Raw genomic sequence first — 24,725 nt, 5'->3', positions numbered from 1 at the left:
TATCTAGAACACTATACAGTTATGATACATTCTAATTTACAGTGTGTTTAGATAAGTATCTGACTTATCTAGAATTAAATCTTTATCCTTGTTCTGTAATACAAAACCTGATTACTACTGGTACTTGACATAGTCCTGAATAGTTAAAACTAATTTACAGGGCATAATTTACATGGCATGTAAATGGTGCTTTACAAAAGGATTTAGATCATTTAGTTAGTTGGAGAAATAAATAACGGTTATAGTTTCATTGCACAAGTCACTGGTTAGGCCACGTTTGGAATATTGTGTTCCCTCTTGCGCTCCTTATCTTAGGAAAGACACTGAATTGTTGATGGAAGGGATTCAGAGATGGGTCATTAGAATGGTACCTGAAATGAAGGGGTTGTCATATTAGGAGGGGCCGAAATCTGTCAAATTGTTTTCTTTTGAAAAAAATAACAGAGTTAAGGATGGATATAATTAAGGTGTTTACGATTGTTAAAGGAAATTGATAATGTTATTACATCATATTTTCATACTTAACAATAAGAACGTTAGGACTAGGGACAGAAGTACAAAGTATTGACAAGATAAGAGTCATCTTCAGCTAAGACAGTTTAATTTTTCTAACAGGGTGGTTGGTCTTTGGAACGGGTTATCTTCAGATGTTGTAAAGGCAGTACATTTAAATTAATTTAAGAAAAAAATTGATAAGTATTTGAATAATAAGAACTGACTTTATAGTGTGTAAAACCCGAGATGGACCAGTAGGTCCTATGTTGTTGATATGCGTTGTTATATTTCTCTGGTACTTAACATTATTCTGAAAAGTTAAAACCTATGTATAGAACAAAATTTGTGGTGAGTTTCTCTGTGAAACGAAACCGTGTAATAGTGTACAGTCTAGAATACATTTTACAACTATTTAAACACGCTGGTTTCCAATGCTACTGCACCTTCCCTTTCTGAAACGTTACGTTAGAACAGTGCTCAGTTTTCAAGTATTATTTCTGGCGAGTTTCGTTCAAATCTTCTAGAATCTCTACATTAATGGCTACTAAAACTCCATTAAATCAACGAAGGCCCTCTTCGTCATACATTTAACACTACTGCAATAGCGAGACACAGCCCCTTAGCGGTTTTAACACACACAGTAGTGAATATTAATGCATCTACGAAAGTAATTTCCGGTTACCACGTGTTTCCCATGTGACTAATATTTAATAATGCCGTTTAAAAATATCTATGAAGATCACGCTATGACTATTTTAGTTTTGTTCTATTATTAACTATTGAAATTGCTGAAATTAAGGTTCGGTCTTTTTTTATGTTGTTGTTGGACATAGTAACCAGTATAAAAGTTTAATTTGTAGTATATTTTTCCAATACCTATAATTAATAAATTTGGTGATTAATTACTTCTAAATGTAACATTTCGCATGGAAATGGAGCCCTAAGCCTAAACTACGATTACTAAAGTTTAATCAAACAGACATGTCAGTGGTCTTAAAGGTAAGGTAAAACAAATTTATAAGACAAGTAATAATAATGTGAAAGTCTTTTTGGCAGCCTTGAAGTCAATGGCAGTTTTGACACCAGCTTCTATAACTGTGTTTTTTCTTACAAACTATCCGTTCACTGAACTAAATGCAACTCGTTTATTCGATATCAAGCTAAACGAAATTATCGTTTGTTTGCGGTGAAGGATAAAGCGCCGTTACGGACTATCTGAGCTATGCCCACCACTGGTATCGAAACTTGGTTTGTATCGCTATAAACCTTTAGAATTCCCGCTGTGACACTGAAGTAAATAAAAGAAATTGGTAGCATTTTCTGAATGGATACGTGTATTAACTGTAAATTATGTATATTTTTTTGTGTGCTTTGTTACTCTATATTGCAAGTAAGATGGAATAAACCTGAGACTGGACCTACTTTTTATTCTTACAACACATTCGAAAACATTTAACGGTTAAATACCGAAAGGTCACAAACGAACAAACTTAATAACTTAAAGGGCCAGCGCAGATAGCTCTCGAGTAGCTTTGCGCGAAATTCAAAAACAAACTTAAAGGGCCATGAATTAGGCTTATTTGAGAAAAAGTAAATGGTTCTCCAAGCTTCATCGCTTACATACTAGATTCAGTAACTCGTACTTCTTTATTTTCAGATGATCCGGCATGGCCAGATGGTTAGGGCATTCGACTCGTAATCTGAGGATCACGGGTTCGAATCCCCGTCACACCAAACATGCTCGCCCTTTAAGCGGTGGGGACATTATAATATGAACGGTAATCTACACTATTCGATGGTAAAAGAATAGTCCAAGAGGTGGCAGTGGGTGATGTTTACGAGCTGTCTTTCCTCTAGCCTTACACTGCTATATTAGGGACACGTAGCGCAGGTAGCCTTCGTGTAGCTTTACGCGAAATTCAAACCAAACCTTTTCAGATATGTAATCAGTTTCATCAGAAAATCACGTGTTGGTTACAGCAAGCTAGTTTTAAGAAGTGTAAACTCTAAAGATATGACTCTCTCGGTATTGTTTCACCGCTTTAAATCATTTTAGTTTATCAAATAAGCTAGAAAATCTTCCATTTTGTCGTTTTCAGTGATAAAACTTTATCCGAAATTGTGCAGGAAAAATAAAATAACGTTGAAAGTAACCCGAGCAGTGTTATACTACGTATTAATAAATCACACTTTATGTGATATTTGGAAAACCAAAATAATTTTCTGACGATTTCCAACTTTTAAGATTGCGTGTTATTCACATGTTATACATTTAAAGCGAAAATAAAACAGACAGGCTAGCTGCTAATTCGTTTATTACGTAGGCTTAGCTAACTGAATAACTCTTACTGGTTCGTGGTGAGATAATTGGTCATATTTCACACATCAACGCATTAAACATATTACGACGTTCTTTCATTAACACCAAGCAGATAATTACCCTCCACCCATTAGCAATTAGTCCTATATTAAAAAGTAACAGTGATATCCCAAGTTTGTAATTATAATAAATTAACGATAACTTCGTTCAAACCCGTTGGTGCTGGACTGACTGTAAATTCAGCTTATTTTAGAGTACTTATTGTATTTTTAAGTAATTACTAATATTCACGTTACGCACATCAACGTAAATCGCCCATATTGTCTTTATTAATGCCTGTACTAAACTTTAAACAACGTAATTCATTTAAACTTAGATGTAACCACAGTCCAAACATAAATATTCTTAAGTTAATACACGCACTCCTAAATAATCGTCAAGACTATCCACTGACGTAACTACAAAACCTTACTATCTGAGGAGCAACCCAATACGGTCTTCGAATTTCTGAATCGAGTTATACAATCTCAGTGTCTCTAATTCTATCGTGAAGCAGTTTCCCGTGAACTTCAGCTTTTGGTCTCCAAGCGTTTCCTCACAGTGACGTTGTACGAAACCTACAAGGTTTTCTTAAGATTTTGGAGTATAACTTGTACAACTCTGAAACCCAAAAATCGTCCGTTTCTGTAATGCATATATAACATACAAATGATTCCCCTAAAATGTGTTCTAAATCTCATGTGTCACGAAAGTGACAGCAAAATATGATCTCGTTTAATATTCTAAGAATCGTGTAATGTACGTGAACCAGAAAAATCTAGTGTTTTTAGTATTCAATACCAATCTTAGGTAGGCTTAGCATAATCATTTCTAACGTCAGCTGATCGATTCTAACCGGAGACCCATGTGTGATTGCAGGTTGTAACCCTAACTTTACAGAATAAAATGACCTGTATTTACTCAACGTTTACCCAAACCCATCAAGGGGCGATGCACACCATAATTTCAACAGTAGGCAACCATTTCTCAGTTAAAATACGTTATATATCGAGCCGTGTTTTTTTTTTTTTTATAACACGATTCAGTTCGTTAATGTGGTGATATTTTTCCAACTTATTTTAGCGGTTTAACTTTTTAAAACGATGTTATGTTGTTTTAAAAGTATGGGTAACATTTCGGAGTAGAAATTACTAGAGGATTTTGGTAAAGACCTAGTGGTGTCTGGCGTCTCATAATTTTAGTAATGCCTAGTGGCGTCTGGCGTCTCATAATTTTAATAATGCCTAGTGGTGCCTGGTGTCTCATAATTTTAGTAAGGCCTAGTGGTGCCTGGTACCTCATAATTTTAGTAAGGCCTAGTGGTGCCTGGTATCATAATTTTAGCAAGGCCTAGTGGCGTCTGGCGTCTCATATTTTAGTAATGTCTAGCGGCCTCTGGCGTCTCATAATTTTAATAATGCCTAGTGGTGCCTGGTGTCTCATAATTTTAGTAATGCCTAGTGGTGCCTGGTACCTCATAATTTTAGTAAGGCCTAGTGGTGCCTGGCGTCTCATAATTTTAGCAAGTCCTAGTGATGCCTGGTGTCTCATAATTTTAGTAAGGCCTAGTGGTACCTGGTATCTCATAATTTTAGTAAGGCCTAGTGGCACCTGGTGTCTCATAATTTTAGTAAGGCCTAGTGGTGCCTGGTGTCTCATAATTTTAGTAAGGCATAGTGGTGCCTGGTACCTCATAATTTTAATAATGCCTAGTGGTGCCTGGTGTCTCATAATTTTAGTAAGGCATAGTGGTGCCTGGTACCTCATAATTTTAGTAAGGTCTAGTGGTGCCTGGCGTCTCATAATTTTAGCAAGGCCTAGTGATGCCTGGTGTCTCATAATTTTAGTAAGGCCTAGTGGTACCTGGTGTCTCATAATTTTAGTAAGGCCTAGTGGCACCTGGTGTCTCATAATTTTAGTAAGGCCTAGTGGTGCCTGGTGTCTCATAATTTTAGTAAGGCATAGTGGTGCCTGGTACCTCATAATTTTAGTAAGGTCTAGTGGTGCCTGGTGTCTCATAATTTTAGTAAGGCATAGTGGTGCCTTGTACCTCATAATTTTAGTAAGGCCTAGTGGCACCTGGTGTCTCATAATTTTAGTAAGGCCTAGTGATGCCTGGTGTCTCATAATTTTAGTAAGGCCTAGTGGTGCCTGGCGTCTCATAATTTTAGCAAGGCCTAGTGGTCCCTGGTACCTCATAATTTTAGTAAGGCCTAGTGGTGCCTGGCGTCTCATAATCTTAGCAAGGCCTAGTGATGCCTGGTGTCACATAATTTTAGTAAGGCCTAGTGGTACCTGGTGTCTCATAATTTTAGTAAGGCCTAGTGGTGCCTGGTGTCCTCATAATTTTAGTAAGGCCTAGTGGTGCCTGGCGTCTCATAATTTTAGCAAAGCCTAGTGATGCCTGGCGTCACATAATTTTAGTAAGGCCTAGTGGTGCCTGGTATCTCATAATTTTAGTAAGGCCTAGTGGTGCCAGGTACCTCATAATTTTAGTAAGGCCTAGTGGCGTCTGGCGTCTCATAATTTTAGTAAGGCCTAGTGGTGCCTGGTATCTCATAATTTTAGTAAAACCTAGTGGCATCTGGCGTCTCATAATTTTAGTAAGGCCTAGTGGTGCCTGGTATCTCATAATTTTAGTAAGGCCTAGTGGCATCTGGCGTCTCATAATTTTAGTAAGGCCTAGTGGCATCTGACGTCTCATAATTTTAGTAAGGCCTAGTGGAGTCTGGCGTATAATAATGTTAATGATAAAATTAAGTACATTGCTTTTATTCATATTCTACCATATATTTTTTATTGCACGTGTGAAAAATATTCTAGGAAAAATAATATTATAATTCTTCTAAGATTTCATTATTAACAAACTATTGTTTAGGAAGGATGGTTTAACTTTGGTGAGGGCGCTCGACTCGCAATCTGAGGGTCACGGGTTCGAATCCCCGTCTCACCAAATATGGTCGCCTTTCCAGCCTTGGAGGCGTCATTGTACAACAGTAAATCTCAGTATTCGTTGGTAAAAGAGTAGTCCAAGAATTGGCCGTAGGTGGTGGTGACTAGCTGTCTTCTATCTGGTCTTACACTGCTAGATTAGGGACGGCTAGTGCCGATAGCTCTCAAAAATCAAATCATAAAACAAGTATATGACAGTTACGTTAGATAACAAACTTACATAGCTCCAGACTTTTGAAAATTATACATACATATCCTTTAAAAATCAGCTTCCTCCTCCCAGTGTCATAGCGGTATGTTTGCGGGCTCACAACGCTACAATCCGGGTTTCGATACCCGTGGTGGGCAGAGCACAGATAGCCCATTGTGCTGCTTTGTGCATAACATCACACAATCAATAATAAAGTTAAAAACAATAGTTATAATAATTATATTATTATATTTTGTTTGAGTTAGCACGCACATAACTCGATACTTGACGTAGTTTGATGTGTGTTTACAAAACAAGTACGCACACACAACTACAGATAATAAATATATTTTAGCTCAAAGCAACTTAACAGACTACCTACGCCATGTCCACCGCGAGTAATCAAACCGCGGAGTTTAACGTTATAAGTCCATAAACTTACCGTTGAACTATTGGTGAACAACGGAAAAGAATTAAATCACATTGTCACAAGTAGCGACACCTGGAGGAGAAATGCATTGGGTTCAGACGCCCCAGTCTTTCGACCGTGTAGCGAAGCGCCCCTTTGAATGAGGAATAGAAGTCATTGTATCAGGAAAAGTCGTTCTTTTAGTTTCCAATAAAAAGGGTACAGTTAACATACGAAATGACTTCATACCCATTCAGAATTACGTCGCGATGCGTAATTTTAAATTTATGGTTTATTTATTTAGTTTGTTACAAATTTCGTGCAAAGCTACACGAGGTTCGCTACGCTAGCCGTCCCTAATTTGACAATGTAAGACTAGAGGGAAGAGAGATAGTCGTTATTGTTCTTTTGAATTAAGCACAATGCTACACAATGGTCTATCTATGCTCTGCCCAACCACGGGTATCGAAACCTGGTTTTTAGCGTTGTAAGTCCGCAGACATACCGTTGAGCCACTGGGGGGCGAGAGGTAGTCATCACCACCCAAAGCAAACTCTTGGAATACTCTTTTACCAACGAATAGTGGAATTGAATGAATGTCACATTATAACGCCCCCACGGCTGAAAGGGCAAGCATGTTTGGTGCGACGGGGATTCGAACCTGCGACCCTCGGATTAAAGAAGAAACAGATAAACAAAATACGGAAGTTTGAAACTATTTGTAAACCTCAGTGTTTGAAATTTATAGACAACTCACTGTACAGTTTTGAACTTTGAGATATAAGGATAAAGTAGTTATTCCGGTCACGATTCGCGTCAAATAAGCATATTTTGATATAAGCTTTACATGTTTTCAGTTTATTCAATAGAAAAGTTCAATACTACAGGCATGCAGTCCTACATTTAGCACGGCGAAATATTCTTTAGTATCTTTACATTTGAGAAAGATATTATAGAAACATGTATTTCACACCTGTTTTGAGTATAAGGTTTGTTCTTTTAAAGGCAGATTAAATAACTCTGTAAACGTTGAAAGATAGCATAATATTTATGACAACGTGCGCAAACGTATAAGAGTTCAACGTATATCAGTGAACCTGAATGTAATGTAGAAATATATATATGCCTCGAGAGTTACATTATCTGAATAGAATTTTTGAGATGACGCTTGGAAACAGTATAATAGTGAAAAAAGAGTTTACAAAAACGTTTCTCGCGCTGTCAGATTCATGAAAAGAAACTCCGACAACAATAACAAAAAAGAACAACGTTTGCCGGAGAAGGCCACAACAAGGTACTTCTACAAGATGCTTGTGATAGGCAGGTTTCATTTTTTGGTCACGTTCTGGTATCGCTGAAGGTTTGTACTACGTCACACCGGTTGTTGAGAGAGATATGAAACTATTATATGATATACTGAAGTAATTCTCGCTGCAGTTTATAAATGCCAGACTCACTGTGTAAGCGAGAAAAAAAATCAATTTCCGTTTCCCTCTTCTCCGTTTCGAATGTTAATTAGTTTGTTTTGAATTTCGCGCAAAGCTACACGAGGACTACTTACAGTAGTCGTCTCTAATATAACCGTGTAAGGCTAGAGGGAAGGCAGCTAGTCACCACCATCCACCGCTAACTCTTGGGCTACTCTTTTGCCAATGAATAGTGGGATTAACCTTAACGTTATAACTTTCCCACGGCTGAAAGGGCGAGTTTGTTTGGTGTGACGGGGATTCGAACCTGCGTCTCTCAGATTACGAGTCGAGCGCTCCCCTAACTACCCACTGGACATGCTGGTCCTTCGAATGTTAGTAGACTCGAGTTTAAAGTTAGGAAATAAACAGAACTCAGAAGTTAAATAATACAGTCATTTTATTTCTTACGACATTTCTTCTTTTGATATGTTTTTTACATATATTTACCCACGAAACAGTTTTAACTCTAATTAGTATTTGGGTATTTAATAGGTTTTGTTTGTTTAATTATTCGCTATTTTTATGTTTGTTCATCTTTTAATATTTATGACATTCAAACTTACTTTCCATGTTTGTTCATCTTTTAATATTTATGAGATTCAAACGGACTTTCCATGTTTGTTCAGAATATCAGTAGTTAATGAACTCCTGCCCACTATACTGTGTGTCAACAACTAGCTTATTTAACATTAAACAGTTTATTAACTTATATTTTATTTTACAGTTAATTTCTTTTGTGATTTAAGATTTACTTTAGCCTGTTCTCTTGAACACTCAAGTGATCCAAGCTTGGTTATCCTGTTTAATTAGAAGAGTTGACTACCACTATCTAGTTTAGAACTGAGATACCAGATGGCAGGATGCAATTAGAAGGTAAGCTCTTTGTTATTAAGTTGGTAATTTTATTGTATTATTTGGATTGCTAGATAAGTATTGTTTAATAATTATTATCGCCATGTTTTCAGTATAGATAATACTGAAGGTTTGAAGAGCATGCCGACTAGTTACACCTCGCTACTGCTGGCTCTCTTCATTATCAAACATCTTATAATTCCACTGATGTAAAGTATAAGTTGAACAAACAACAAATTAATATAATCAATCATAAGAAAATAAACAAACGTAACACATCTTTGCTAACAATAGTGTAATATTTGATATAATAATGGATGGCTTCTTACTTTTATTATTATTTCACTTTCGTTTCTAATGTAACCACACTTTTAGTCAAACAGGGTGCAAGTGCGGCATCCCACGATCCTCAGGTTACCTCTGTCAACGGCAATACAAAATAGTACCAACTTGTCTAACTATTTATACCAATTTTTGAAGTGGGCTTGCTTGCCTATCCTCGGGTAGTGGACACAAACACTCGATTAAATTTTGTAATATTTATATGAGAAAAAGTAATAATATATATATTACAACCTTTCGATATTCAATTTGCAAAAGTGTGTCATAACTATATGCTTAACACATAAATAAAGATTTAGGAGAAATACCAGAAAATATCTGATTACAAATATATATTTTAAACTACTAAGAACATGGACATCGTAACACAGCCGTATTTTGTTCATAATACAGAAACATGGACATCGTAAAACAGCCTTGTTTTGTTCATAATACGTCTCTGGAGTTCGTAATTTAAAAATGAAAAGTGCTTTAATGCCAATATTTTCGTTATTGCCGGTTGAAAGAGCTCCAAGTCTTACGGTAGAAAGTTCTGACGGTTGTTTATTTATTCATTGATCTGTCAGATGAAAGTGCCCTTTGGGTCATAAAAATAACGACCGTTTAAGTACCGGTTAAAAAACAAAACCTTAAAACACGTAGAGTGGGTTAATGTCAGATTTAAATTGTCGGTGAATTAATTCGAGAAATCTATACAGCTTATATCGAAAGGAGCCATACAATGTTTGTGTAATTTTGATGGATTTAGTTTTGAGTTCAGTTTGGGTCCAAATTAAAATGTTATTTGTTAATTCCAAGACAAAAAACTCACAGAAAAAGGTTGTGATCAGGAACGAGTAATTTTTGGATGAATAAGAAGTGCTGTCACACAGTAAGTAATTTTGGATGAATAAGAAGTGCTGTCACACAGTAAGTAATTTTGGATGAATAAGAAGTGCTGTCACACAGTAAGTAATTTTGGATGAATAAGAAGTGCTGTCACACAGTATGTAATTTTGGATGAATAAGAAGTGCTGTCACACAGTAAGTAATTTTGGATGAATAAGAAGTGCTGTCACACAGTAAGTAATTTTGGATGAATAAGAAGTGCTGTCACACAGTAAGTAATTTTTGGATGAATAAGAAGTGCTGTCACACAGTAAGTAATTTTGGATGAATAAGAAGTGCTGTCACACAGTAAGTAATTTTGGATGAATAAGAAGTGCTGTCACACAGTAAGTAATTTTGGATGAATAAGAAGTGCTGTCACACAGTAAGTAATTTTGGATGAATAAGAAGTGCTGTCACACAGTAAGTAATTTTGGATGAATAAGAAGTGCTGTCACACAGTAAGTAATTTTGGATGAATAAGAAGTGCTGTCACACAGTAAGTAATTTTGGATGAATAAGAAGTGCTGTCACACAGTATGTAATTTTTGGATGAATAAGAAGTGCTGTCACACAGTAAGTAATTTTGGATGAATAAGAAGTGCTGTCACACAGTAAGTAATTTTGGATGAATAAGAAGTGCTGTCACACAGTAAGTAATTTTGGATGAATAAGAAGTGCTGTCACACAGTAAGTAATTTTGGATGAATAAGAAGTGCTGTCACACAGTAAGTAATTTTGGATGAATAAGAAGTGCTGTCACACAGTAAGTAATTTTGGATGAATAAGAAGTGCTGTCACACAGTAAGTAATTTTGATGAATAAGAAGTGCTGTCACACAGTAAGTAATTTTGGATGAATAAGAAGTGCTGTCACACAGTAAGTAATTTTGATGAATAAGAAGTGCTGTCACACAGTAAGTAATTTTGGATGAATAAGAAGTGCTGTCACACAGTAAGTAATTTTGGATGAATAAGAAGTGCTGTCACACAGTAAGTAATTTTGGATGAATAAGGAGTGCTGTCACACAGTAAGTAATTTTTGGATGAATAAGAAGTGCTGTCACACAGTATGTAATTTTTGGATGAATAAGAAGTGCTGTCACACAGTAAGTAATTTTGGATGAATAAGAAGTGCTGTCACACAGTAAGTAATTTTGGATGAATAAGAAGTGCTGTCACACAGTAAGTAATTTTGGATGAATAAGAAGTGCTGTCACACAGTAAGTAATTTTTGGATGAATAAGAAGTGCTGTCACACAGTATGTAATTTTTGGATGAATAAGAAGTGCTGTCACACAGTAAGTAATTTTGGATGAATAAGAAGTGCTGTCACACAGTAAGTAATTTTGGATGAATAAGAAGTGCTGTCACACAGTATGTAATTTTTGGATGAATAAGAAGTGCTGTCACACAGTAAGTAATTTTTGGATGAATAAGAAGTGCTGTCACACAGTAAGTAATTTTGGATGAATAAGAAGTGCTGTCACACAGTAAGTAATTTTGGATGAATAAGAAGTGCTGTCACACAGTAAGTAATTTTTGAATTTGGCACAAAGCTACTCGAGGGATATCTGTGCTAGCCGTCCCTAATTAGCAGTGTAAGACTAGAGGGAAAGCAAGAGTCATCACCACCCACCGCCAACTCTTGGGCTACTCTTTTACCAATGAATAGTGGGATTGACCGTCACATCATAACGCCCCCATGGCTGAAAGGGCGAGCATGTTTGGCGCAATGGAGATGCAAACCCGCGACCCTCAGATTACGAGTCGCACGCTTGGCCATGCCGGGCCCACACATCAGTAATTTTTAGTAATGTTTGATATTCTCTGAAGATTGGAACACGTGATATTCACAAGTCGATGTAATATAACAAGTTCCGAGATCAGTTACGGATTTTGGGAAACAATTTTATAATGTCAGTCTTAGTTTACATTAGAAGGCAGCACAAGTCATATGCAAAGATACAAATTATTAATAAGTTTTGTTAAGCCTACTTTTTAGTTACTGTTGGCTGTTATTTTTAACTTTCTGCGAGGTTTTAATTTGAAGAAATACGGTATATCTTAAATTTTTTTATGTGTTAAGAAATATTAATTCTAGTGGGTAAAAATGAAAGTGCTCAAAAGTCGCTTTATGAAGTTTAGGAAGTATGTTAAGGTAATAGAATAAAGTTCTCAGCGTACCGGGCTACGAATCGGCGGGTCCAAGGTTCAAGCTGTGATGCTGCAAAAGGCTTTCTGCCATTTAGCAATGTGCATACGATAAAAATAAAGATATTCATATTATTTGATTTAGAAAACAGGATAACGCCCTTGATGCCTGCTGCCATCCTTCTTATGAGAGCGCTCTTCCTCTCTCCCAGTGTCACAGCGGCATGTCTGCGAACTTATAACGTGTTGAGCAAAACACAAATAGAACATTGTGCAGCTTTTTCTTTAACTTCAAACAACAACTCTTCTTATGAGCAATCCAGTCTTAAGGATCCAGGGTATCTCTCACTTCGTAGAGATACGAATCTATGTAATTTATTATAACCACGTTTTGTTAGACGAAGGTGTTCACCTTTTTTAATTTCATGTCATCATTTTTCTGAAGTGCTGTTTCGGTTGGAAATTCCAGTAGAACAAATAAAAGGTAATCACGTAATTGTACTCGTGCAGTTTTAGGGCAAAATCTGTTGTCTAGTGTGGGCAAAACAACACAATGGCCCCAAAATTTCGAACACTTTTGAAAACTGAGAAGCGAGTTCATGCTTGTTCATGCAAAGCTGCACGAGAGTTATCTGCTCTAGCCGTCCCTAACTTAGCACTGTAAAACTAGAGGGAAGACAGCTAGTCATCACCACCCACTACCAACTATTGTACTACTCTTTCACCAACGAATAGTGGGATTGACCATCACTTTATAACGCCCCAACGGCTGAAGGGGTAAGCATATTTAGTAGGATGGAGACTCGAACCCGCGACCCTCAGATTACGAGTCGAGTACCCAAACCATCTGGCCGTGTCGAGCAAAGTACATGCTAATCACACGACTAACGCAACATGGCAGGGGCATATTCACAACTGGTAATACAACTAGATGAACTGAATGAAGTTCAATATTTCTACTAAAGATAACATGAAATAACCATCTCAAATAAATCAGTGATGAGGCTTAGTGATTCCTCTCCCACAATGCACCACTCTTCAAGATTGTTCGAAATTTTTGTTTTTCTTATTTTGCATTTCCGGTATTTTGCTACAGATATAACGTTACATTTTCCACAAAGTTTTGGTGTTAGGGATATTTCAGTGATACATTTGAATTTTAAATTTTCGCATGGGATAGTGAGACGGCAATTCTTTCTTCTTTTTTTTTCATAAGTCTTGTGAAGATATTAATGTCACCTTTTGTCTTCCTAACTATTCTTTAAATGATCTTCATTCGAATTTCTTTATTACGTATTTTTTTTTCTGCTAGCTTATGAATAAACGCGAGAGCAAAAGAAACTTAGGCTCGGCATTGCCAGGTGGCTAAGGCACTCGACTCCTAATCTGAGGATCGCGGGTTCGAATCCCCGTCACATCAAACATGTTCGTTCTTTCAGCCGTGAGGGCGTTATTCGTTGGTGAAAGAGTAGCCTATGAGTTGGCGATGGGTGGTGATGACTAGTTGCCTTTCCTTTAGTCTTACACTGCTAAATTAGGAATGGCTAGCGCAGATAGTCCTCGAGTACCTTCGCGCGAAGTTAGAAAACAAACAAAAGAAACTTATGACCAAGCTACGAAATTTCCGTGAAAAAATATCCACCATTTTTCTACGTATTTTACACATCTATCCGTATTTCGATGCTTGGTTAATCGGCATGTATATGGGGCCATGGGTCAGTACTTTATGAGGACTGGAGGTTTGAATTTTAAAAACAGTAAATATGGTCCATTAGGTGATTAAAAACTTGTAATCCAAAAAAACAGTTTCTTGTAATGATAAATTTGTCATTGAAACAACACGGTTTCATAGAACAAAAGAAAAAGATGTTTCTCTCATAGCACACTTTCTTTCTAAGAACGTTTATTTAATCGTGGGACTACAAAACCCCAATCTTGTTGAGCGAGCATAAAATTTTAGGACTTAAAAAGCTAACAGTCAGGGTTTACTCACTGTGGTTAGCAAAACGCCGATAATCTAATGCACAGAACTGAGTCCCCATGGCCTAGCTGGAAGTCAGAAGAATAGAACGGATCATTCGTCGATCTGATTTTAGACTTATAACTCTACCAGTCTTTCGTTACCATTGTCAGTAAAAAAAAACCAAAACAAAACACGTTAGAATATTAATATTTCTTACCTGAAGAAATTCAGTCCTTCACAGTCCAGAGTTTTAAATTAAATGTTTTCAGATTACAAGTACCCTGACTACTACGTCACGCTTGTTTTATCTCCTTTCCTTTAGTCCTTCTAACATCGTTATTCTGAAAACTGAAGACAGAAACTTCCAGAGCCCCAAGTTCCTGATATGAACGTCCAAGTGCCGTATTACAGACTTAACGTGTCTTATTACAGACTTAACATGTAAATAGTTGTGATTCATACACGAATTAGTTAACACGAGGAATTATTTTGAAAAACGTAAGATAGTTCTATTCATTTTCCGTGACATAATTTGTGTCACGTTTCTCTGTTCTGAGTCAATAGAAAAGTGAGCCCATCGTGATGGAAATATGTTTCTGGTACTGATTTTACAACAACTGTCGTCATTGTGCTAAACTATGAAGAGATTTCAGTCAGTATTCGAATACTTTTATCTACTGAATGTAAGCTATTAACTGAAATTGTCACACACGGCAAGTCTTTCATCCAACTATAATGGTTCCCAAATACTTTCCCATAGGGGTTGCCGTATTAGATTCTTCTGTGAAAGCACCCGTTTAAAATAGAAGATCCGATTCTGACCAGATGTTTGGTATCTCACCAAAGCAGTGACTTGTAAATTAAACTTGCAAAGTAAAACGCCAGTGAATTTAATTTATGTTAAGCACGTGTTGTATCTGGTATTTCTTTCAACTTAAACTAGTAATATAACGTTACATTTTCTACACAGAGTTTTGGTGTTAGGGATATTTCAGTAATACATTTGAATTTTAAATTTTTGCATGGGATAGTGAGATGGCATTTTTTTTTCATAAGTCTTGTGAAGATATTAATGTCACCTTTAAACTAGTAAACATCGGTCTAACTGTACGACACAGCTGTCTGTTGTTTTAGTGTGCATAAGTTTTGCTGGCAAAAAAGTGGTTTTTAGTAATCATTTTGATAATACAACAACACTGGGTCTGTGGTACTTTTAACACTAGATTTGTTATTTGGTCCCTCAGTGATTTTCCGAGATGAGTGACTGGTAATATTTAAACAACACTATGTTCGCCGTGTAATTCACAGTGTTTCACGTTTTCCTGTTGTCGTGTAGCAGATAGGCCCGGAGTAGCTTTGCGAGAATTTCAAAACCAAATCAAAGTAAAATCCTTTATACATAATTTAAAAAAACCAAAACGCTCATAAAAACAACAAAACACAAAATGTGAAACCGTCGGTTCGCATGGACCCAAAAAACCTTCATGCCAAATTTGGTGAAGATCCATGAACAGGGGCGAAGTAATGGGGGGGGGGGGACGCTGAACACTCGTAAAAACCGCAAAATGCAACATTTGTTTGTATTTTCCCACGGACTTAATGAACCTCCATACCAATTTTGGTTAAAGGTGAATTTTACAGAAAAAAGAAAACTTTGCAGTCAAAAGAACTACTCATACTGATTAATTTTGCAGGTTCACATTTTTTATAAAAAATAGGTGCTAATAAATGAAACATAGAACTTGGTGCAGAAAGAGTCCTTTCCAAGCGGCAATCCGATGGTTTTAGTTTTTTATGTTAGCTGCTAGGAAAAGTACTGTGACGTAATAGTTGCCAAACAAACCGCCAACGCTAGCGTGTTGAATGTAAATTAACATGGCCAGTGCATACGGAGAAACAGAGGCGGAGTCTGTTTTGACTTTGTGTTCTGAACAGTGTCGAGTAGCACCATATCAATTCAAACCTACTCTGAACGAACCTAGAACAGTTACTTTTGACACAGATCTGACAAGTTCCAGTGATGAGGACAGTACTACGAGCGAGAGTAGCGGAACTGTGAGCGATACTGATAGCGCCCAGACCGGTTGCGAGTCGGTCATACCTCCAGTAGAAGAATGCTAAACCTAAGTCATGACAACAAATATGGTCTGTATTATTTCACGTGCAATTTTAAGCATCTCGAAACCTGTCTGGTGTTTATAAATTATTAGTATCACAGACTGGTTTTTATTTGTTTATACTTTGCCGACTATGGTAACTAATACTCGGCCCTTCCACAATCATTGTACCGGGTATTTATGACTCGTAACAAAATAAATTATACTGCACACATACCTTTAAGTTTGTTCTTTTTGTGATGGTAAGGGATGGTTTCAGAGGGGTGGAACCTGTACGCTGCAGGTTCAGATTAATCCTCAACTCTGTACAAGGAAAGATGGTGGGGACGATTCTGTCTACTGCCGATGGTTTTTTCAGTCTCAACCTGCCTGGCTTGAAACCCACGGAATCCAAAACAGTGGGATCCGACACAAAGCATGAGCGTTCAAAGTGATCTTGACAAAGCTTTTCATGGTGTGAAAGAGTCCAGTTCTTCCTATTGATCATCCGCACCCACTGTCGCCACCTTGCCGGTTCCTTCTCCTTGCACGGAAACGAAAAGAAGCCTTTGCCCGATGTCGAACCGTTTTTACAACCACAAGCAACACGGTAAACCATGTTATCATAAAACAAACATAAAGTAACAATATCAAGACATAAAATAGTCTCACAAAGTATGTAATCCGATAAAAGCACCGATAGATTTACATAAAACACCAGCACTGAAAGGAACACAATGGTCGGCGCGCAACAAAGCGTGTTTGGCAACTATTACGTCATAGTTGTAAGACGTCACGGAAACAGCCGAACGACCGAGAGAAACTTGAGTTCGAGAACCCGCATATTTTGTTTCATTTTTTACTCAAAAACTAAAGGGTTTAAAAATATGGCAACCACACAGGAATTATACCTAACCAAAGTACAGTTTCTAAGGCAATTATTAAATTTGTTGAAAATTCACCTTTAAGATCCAGTCACACCATGTGAAGTATTTACATGAACATTCAACAGACAGTACTATTATATTTATATAGATGGCGCTACTTCATTATATCTGTGTGTGACGTTTAACAATGTCCTATTTGCACCCTGAGAATGAAAGAAAATAAAGTCCACTGCGACGAGAAACGGTGATGAAATTGGAAAATCGTGACCCATATTGCAAATCTAGATGAACACAACATAAACATTGTGCGAAGTTGGGGATTGTACATGGCGTGATAAAATGTTTCTTCAGTATCATATAAGCAAGAACGTCATTATAATATGATGTGTATTGAAACGGATTTTTTTCATAGAACATTAATAATTAATTTTAATTACAATAATAACATTTCTAAAAATCTGAATTCAAAATTATTTTAGACAAATTTTATTTATAGTAAAATATACAAATATTCTGCTATTAAATCTTTATTTAACAGTTACGTTTTATTTAAATAGTCATATTATAAAATTTTGATTGTTTGATTAAACAATAATTTAATTTTTAAAATGCAGTGGCCCGGCATGGTCAGAAGATTAAGTCGCTAGACTCATAATCTGAAGGCCGCGGGTTCTAATCCCCGTCACACAAAACATGCTCGCCCCTTCAGCCGTTGAAGCGTTATAATGTGATTCTCAATTCTACTATTCGTTGGTAAAAGAGTTGTGCAAGAGTTGTAGTGGGTGGTGATGACTAGCTGGTTTCCTTCTAGTCTTACACTGCAAAATTAGGGACGACTAACGAAGATAGCTTTCGTGTAAACCAAACCTAAAATGCAATAATAGCTACGTTTGTTTGTTTGTCTTTGAATTTCGCGCAAAGCTACATGAGGTCTATCTGTGTTAGCCGTCCCTAATTTAGCAGTGTAAGACTAGAGGGATGACAGCTAGTCATCACCACCTACCGCCAACTCTTGGACTACTCTTTTACCAACGAATAATGGGATTGACCGTCACATTATAACGCCCCCACGGCTGAAAGAACGAGCACGTTTGGTGTGACGGGGGATTCGAACCCGCGACCCTCAGATTACGAGTCGAATGCCTTAACCACCTGGCCATGTCGGGCCAATAGCTGCGTGTAGCACTTCTTTTCTGCGGTATTAACAAACATCATAAATTCTAAAGCGTGATTTAATTTAATTAAATATGTACATCGAATAGAATAATACTGGGCCTAAAATGAAAGACAAAACAAACTGGAAACCTTTTCACTACTTTTATTTGACTTGTTTTATTTATTTGTTGTAATTATTCGTGAACCTTATGCGCATGCGATTAAAATATTTCATTTTCAATTCTCGAGCGCTCATTTTTTTTTCAAGCCGGCCCGGCATGGCCAAGCGCGTTAAGGCGTGCGACTCGTAATCTGAGGGTCGCGGCTTCGCATCCCCGTCGCGCCAAACATGCTCACCCTTTCAGCCGTGGGTACATTATAATGTGACGGTCAATCCCACTATTCGTTGGTAAAAGAGTAGCCCAAGAGTTGGCGGTGGGTGGTGATGACTAGCTGCCTTCCCTCTAGTCTTACACTGCTAAATTAGGGACGGCTAGCACAGATAGCCTTCGAGTAGCTTTGTGTGAAATTCAAAGACAAACAAACAAACTTTTTCCAAGCCCTTTTAAAATGCACATTAATAAAATGCCTTTTACATTCAGGTGAGTACGTAAGTGTTAAATTTGTGTTTTTTTATTAAATTTTAATTCCTTTTATTTCAGATGTGTATTATTTTATATTACTGATATCTCATATTCATTAATGTTTTTGCTTACAATTTCAACAAACATTTTAAATTTAGTTTAAAATATAAAAGTTAAAAAAATATATTTGAGGTTTTTAAATGAATTTCCGAAAAAGGTATTTCACTTAATCTCGAACTTTTTAAGAAAAAAGATTAGTTATACGAAACTTTTTTTTAGTCGTCGGAATGATTCTTGCCTAAATGTTCGTAATTGCTTCAGAAATTTAAGAAGAATATTCGAGTAAAAATATTTTCCTTCCCCTAATTAGCTTTGCACAATCGTTTGTTTTCACATGAAAGCAAGATAATTGTTTAAATAATTTAACAAAAATTAAGACCTGGTGGTAAAAAAAAGTACTAATTAATAAATGTATTCGTAAGATAAACAATCTTTGTTAGCGAGCTTATAAAAAGTAATAATATTTTAATTAAACCAGTATCAACTGATATTGGCTTCTCTTCTTGTTTTTTCCAGACTCGAGACAACTTTAATAACGACAGATCACAAAGACGTTAGATATTACGCATTGATCATGAAACTAGACTTCTGATTCAGTTTTCATCAGCGAAACACATTCGAAGCTAATTATATGGCACGTGCAGGTTTGTCTTTCAAAGAAATTACCAAGTATTGCTTCCTGTGATCGGAGATTTGCCGTTTCTTTCGCCCATAAGTCTCATGATATGAAAAAGGATTATTGTCTTTTCATTTATTAGAGAAAACTTGTTTTTGGTATAAGTATTAATCTGAACATGTTTCAAGTGTAGCTGTCAATATGCACGTCGCTAGAAGCAAGAGAAAACAACACGTGTGATAAAGTTATTCAAAAAATATATAGGTTCTACCAGTAGAGGACAATAATAGTGATTATATATCAAGACATCTAAACAGTGTGTGGTTAATTGTCCAATTATGTTTCTTCCCACTTTCTACAAATAACACTTCCAATGACTGTCTTTGTAAGCTGAAAAAATAACAACAACGACAGCAAAAACGCATAGGAAACTAAAATCACTCCAACGCTTTTGTGCTATCTATAGTAAAAAATAATTTTGCTATTAAAAACTCGTTGCTGTTTTCCACACCTTTCTTTATTCTTGTGTCAGGTTCTCTTGAAAAATAGTACCATCAAGTTTTTAGTGCAACTTTCTTAAAAGGCAGTACTGTCTGAGTTCATATCAATTTCCCATCTGTTATATAGTTCAGTAATGACTAATTATTAACACTTTGAACTGTGTTTACAACATATTGAGACAATTATTTAATAGTCTCATCAAATGAGCTCCATGTTCCTCAATAAAGCGATGAGGTATTATAGGTTCTGGATTTACTCCTGTAACCTGGCTCTGTTTCTTAGTGTTGTAATATTCGTCTCCTTGGCAGCTTGGACTTTTTCCGATTACCGAATGTCATTCTTCCCCACCATCCGCCTTCATCATCCTACTTTCATCTACGCTTATTTGGCCCTGATTCTTCAAGGAGGTATCCTTCAAACTTTGGGATGCTTGGGAGCTTTGAAGCTGAACGAACGTCTGTTAAACATATACTGGTCCCTCATGCTGATGCTGCTTGTAGGTGACGTCATCATGGGTTTCGTGTGGATCTTCCATTATAACCACATCGCTAGTCACTTGCTAAGCGACCTGAGAACGAGATTACAAACCGAATATGGGAAGAGTGCTGAGTACCAGAGTATCTGGGATCGCATTCAGCGGGAAGAACACTGCTGTGGCGTAAACGATCCACAGGACTTTAATTTATCCTTATGGACTTCGGGACAACGGCGTGACATTTTGCGACATTACCAGGTGGTGCCACTGAGCTGTTGTAAAAATCAGTCGGGAGTAACCGACATGGAGAATGTATTCGCGAATAATACGTGGTACGTTCGTATCTACACGTTAAACGAAGTATATCAAGATGGTTGTTACGAGGTGTTATTCGCGTGGTTTCGACACAGTGCAGACATGTTGTCGGTGCTGGGATTCTGTGTTATTGCCTTCCTTAAAGTGTGCTTTTTAGGAATTTTGCGATACGAGATACGAGAAATGATCCAGAAGATTAAGATCCTGAAGGAGGTCGGCGACACTTCAACAATACACGACTCACACATCCACATTCCAGGATCATCCTATCAGAATGATACCTGTTGTCCCAATATTCGCACGGGAAATCACCTGACTTCGAACAACAATCATGTGACGTCAGAAATGCCATCCAAAGATAAAGCCACGAACGGAAATAACAATGACACTGAAAATTCCCTTAAGTGATCACGAATCCAAGTTTAAGTAATTGAAATATGTAAACAAAGTGTGGATAAAAGAACTTAAGGGAAGCTCTTCTGCATTAGTAGTAAATGTAATTGCTTCAAACATTTTTTTTTTGTTGAAACTGCTTCGTTCTACAAATAATTATCTAGAGTTGAAACTTCGAGTGCACGAAAAGTGTTACGCTTGAAACCTTAACTTAAACCCTAATTTTTTTTGTACATTAAAACACAATATAAATATAATAAATAAATAGTAAATAACGCTATTATTTCACGTAGATATATATAGAGATATTTATTTTTCAAAAGTATATATGTATATGATACTTAATACCGTTTATCATTGTAATCTTGAGTTTGGTGTTGTCGTGAATGATTTACGTAACGAAATGTACCTCATATAACAAGACTTGTACTAATAGAAACATATTAAAATCAAATGTTAATTATTGTCTGTAGTGATGTTAATTGTCACATATAGTTATTTTCTATTGCTAAACTGTACCACTTGGCGTTTAGAAAATTCATTTTGAAAAAGACACAAACAAAAGTTGTTTGTGAAGGTATTTAACATTTATCATACGTAGTTAAATTAATTGGAGAGTGACAGATATCAAAATGTTTTGATCTCGTCTGTCAAGATGAGCTTTAGCGTGCCATCTATTGAGACAACTCGTTATGAAATCATATTTTTTATGTATTTGCAAATTATTTATATATGTATATTTCTTTTGTACTTTCTATTATGAGTTTTCAAGTTGAATTTTGTTTCGCATATCAACCATAGGAAGGCTACTGCTAAAGTTAAAATGCACGTTGTATTTAACTTTGTGACAAAGTTTCGATTATCTTGACAGTATTTCTAATCGATAGTCTGAAATAAAGAAAGCCTTTACGGAAAACCTAAGCTATCATTACCAACTCTATTTCCTTAGTCACATGTAATAACAGTAAACTATATCGCTAGTTGGAAACACTATTTCAAATTTCAAGTTACATACAGTTGAAAAGTGCTTTTTAAGATGATACAGTACATTGAATTTCTGGTTTTAAGTTGAGTAGCTAAATTCATCATCAAGTCACGTAGTGAAATGATAAAGTAGTTAGAAGAGTAGCAGTCAGTACCCTTTTCCAGGTTCTAATGTCAAACGACACCTTTAGGAAGTTGTAAATTGTTTAATTTATAAATTGATTTTCTGAATGTAATAGAAAACGCGAAGAACAGGAAACCACGTCATTTGTCAACTTCTTAAAAACTTTGGAAACGTTCTTTGAATAAATGAACTTGTTTTATAATTTATAGCAAATGGCCTCTGAGTAACTAGTTGTTTTTACTGAGAAAATTTGTTGTTATTTATGTATATAATAGAGTTATGTAAGTATATATACCGTTACCAGTATTACCAGCAGTTGGTCAGAATAATATACTAAAAACTGGAATTTCTTTTATAAGCATACTATCGCATTAAGATTTTTTATACTGAGATACTGGTTCTTATGTATAGCTTACGTTTTTGCTTCAAAGTAAGAATCTGTTTGTATCAAGTTGCTCTGAAATGTATATTGAGAGAAGAAAATTTTGCTTTTAGTAGTGTTAACGCTATAAGGTTTTTCTATACACGCCTTCTATGACATGAAAACTGAAACTTGAAATTAAAAAAAAGTAATACATGAAAATTTGTCCTTTTACTTGATTTTTAACGGTTTAACCAACAGTCACTATAGTTACAACTTTTAAAAGATGGCATATCAATCAATGTTAAGCAATTTGTTTTCAGTGTTTCACTAGCTCTTGGCGTTTAAATCATAACTAAAAAAACAACAACCATTTTTTATCTGTTGATATCAACTACTGAAAACTTTACTTCGAGGCCTATAAATAAAGAAGACATTATTACCAGACAACATAGTTATTCTATTGGAATATGATTAAACATTGTGTTGTTTATGACCCCATAATAACTTTACAAACAGTGTAGTTAAGTACAAGGTAATGGTTAAACTTAATGAGAAACACACTTTGAAACAACTTGAATAAGTAACGATGAAAACTATAAATTTAACACATTTGCAACGTTTCGAAACGTTGTAAAATTCTTGTTGTGTCAACCCTGTAATCATGTTTTATTTGTAACTCCTAAGTAAGTTTCTAAATTTTTTATGCCCCTTCTGGTACAGCCGTAAGTCTACAGATTTACAATAAGGGGCTCGATTCCCTTTGGTGGACACAGCAGAGAGCCCGATGTGGCTTTGCTAAAAGAAAACACACACCAAACTATTTACATCAGCACAAATATTTGATTATGTAATTACACTAGAATTTCATTTTTCGTTTCTTTACAAACATCAGAACAGGTTTTTTTTTGTTTTGACATACGGTCTATCTAGGCTAACCGTACCTACTATTCGTTGGTAAAACGAATAGTGAGATTTACCGTCATTATAACGTTGAAAGCGAGCATATTTGGTGCGACGGGGACGTTATTATGATCAATCCCACTATTCGAATAGCTGCCTTCCCTCTAAATTAGGGACGGCTAGCGCAGATAGCCCTCGTGTAGCTTTGCGCAAAATTCCAAACATACCAAACCAAGTTAATATTATATAAACGCATTTTCTTGTGTCACAGGCGTCCTCTATCGATAATCAGTAACATCATTTATCGTGAAGAGGCATATAGCAGCACCTTCTTATCAGAACACATATTATAAAATAAAATAAATATCATATAATCGTCTGGAAAGTCATAAGCAAAAAAATTTGATCAATAAAAAACATTAAATGCTGTGGAGTAGTTTAGTCCACCTGGTGGAATAAGTTTTACCAACGTATTTATTTATTACGTCGTTCAGATAATATTTGAAACCGAATTTCAAATATAAAAAAATATTAAAAAGATAATGAACGATAATTAAAACACAATCACAGTTTATTAAATATAATATCTACTTTATAGCTGAAGGTGAAAGTAAGAATCATGTTTTATAAATCTGTAGTTGTGGTTTTAATTATTGTAACAGTTATAACTATCAAAGATATGGTTATACTGGAAGTTCATAGATGTTTTGCACATTAAAGGGACATACAAAAACTGAACAAATAAATATGATAAAAAATTTAAGAATGGAATCGTTCGCGCTTTCAGCCATGGGGTGTTATAATGTTACAGTCAATCCCACTATTCATTGTTAAAAGAGTAGTTCAAGAGTTGGTGGTGGGTTGTGATGACTAGCTGCCTTCCGTCTGGTATTACACTGTTAAATTAGAGACGGCTAGCGCAGATAACCCTCCGGTAGCTTTTGCGAGAAATTCAAAACAAACCATTTCAGATATTGTAATTATATATATTTTCTACACTTATATCAACTGATCAGTAGCTATAAAAGTTATCAATAATAAGGTAATTGTAACATTTCAAGGCCGATAACAACACACCAATACTTCCACTGTCTAACTTGAAAAGCAAACATGTATAACACTGAGATAAACGGTAAATCGGATAATACGTCGTCTTAATGTTAGTTTTGTAACATTTAAAACAGCTTGTCTGCTGGATAATAATCCACAATAATAATAGG

At 36.0% G+C, this 24,725-nt stretch overlaps 1 protein-coding gene across 4 annotated transcripts in view; it reads left to right on the top strand.

Annotated features, from left to right (window-relative positions):
* The window catches only part of LOC143233533 (tetraspanin-9-like), a 106,381-nt gene extending 83,557 nt beyond the window's left edge, over positions 1 to 22,824 (top strand). For 2 of the 4 annotated variants that reach the window (XM_076469852.1, XM_076469854.1), the window contains exons 2-3: positions 8,654 to 8,747; positions 19,350 to 22,824. In XM_076469852.1, coding sequence (XP_076325967.1) covers positions 20,153 to 21,148 — 996 coding nt within the window. In that variant the 5' untranslated portion in view covers positions 8,654 to 8,747; positions 19,350 to 20,152 and the 3' untranslated portion in view covers positions 21,149 to 22,824. Of the gene's footprint in view, positions 1 to 8,620; positions 8,748 to 14,373; positions 14,929 to 19,349 lie in introns of those variants that run through there. The other 2 variants (XR_013018204.1, XM_076469853.1) reach the window with 2 other exon arrangements.
* Positions 22,825 to 24,725: the final 1,901 nt, after the last annotated feature.

The sequence above is a fragment of the Tachypleus tridentatus genome, chromosome 12 (genome assembly GCF_004210375.1).
Source record: "Tachypleus tridentatus isolate NWPU-2018 chromosome 12, ASM421037v1, whole genome shotgun sequence".
Lineage (NCBI taxonomy): Eukaryota > Metazoa > Arthropoda > Merostomata > Xiphosura > Limulidae > Tachypleus > Tachypleus tridentatus.
Note: the sequence above shows the minus strand (reverse complement) of the source record. Positions and strands in the feature narration are given on the sequence as shown.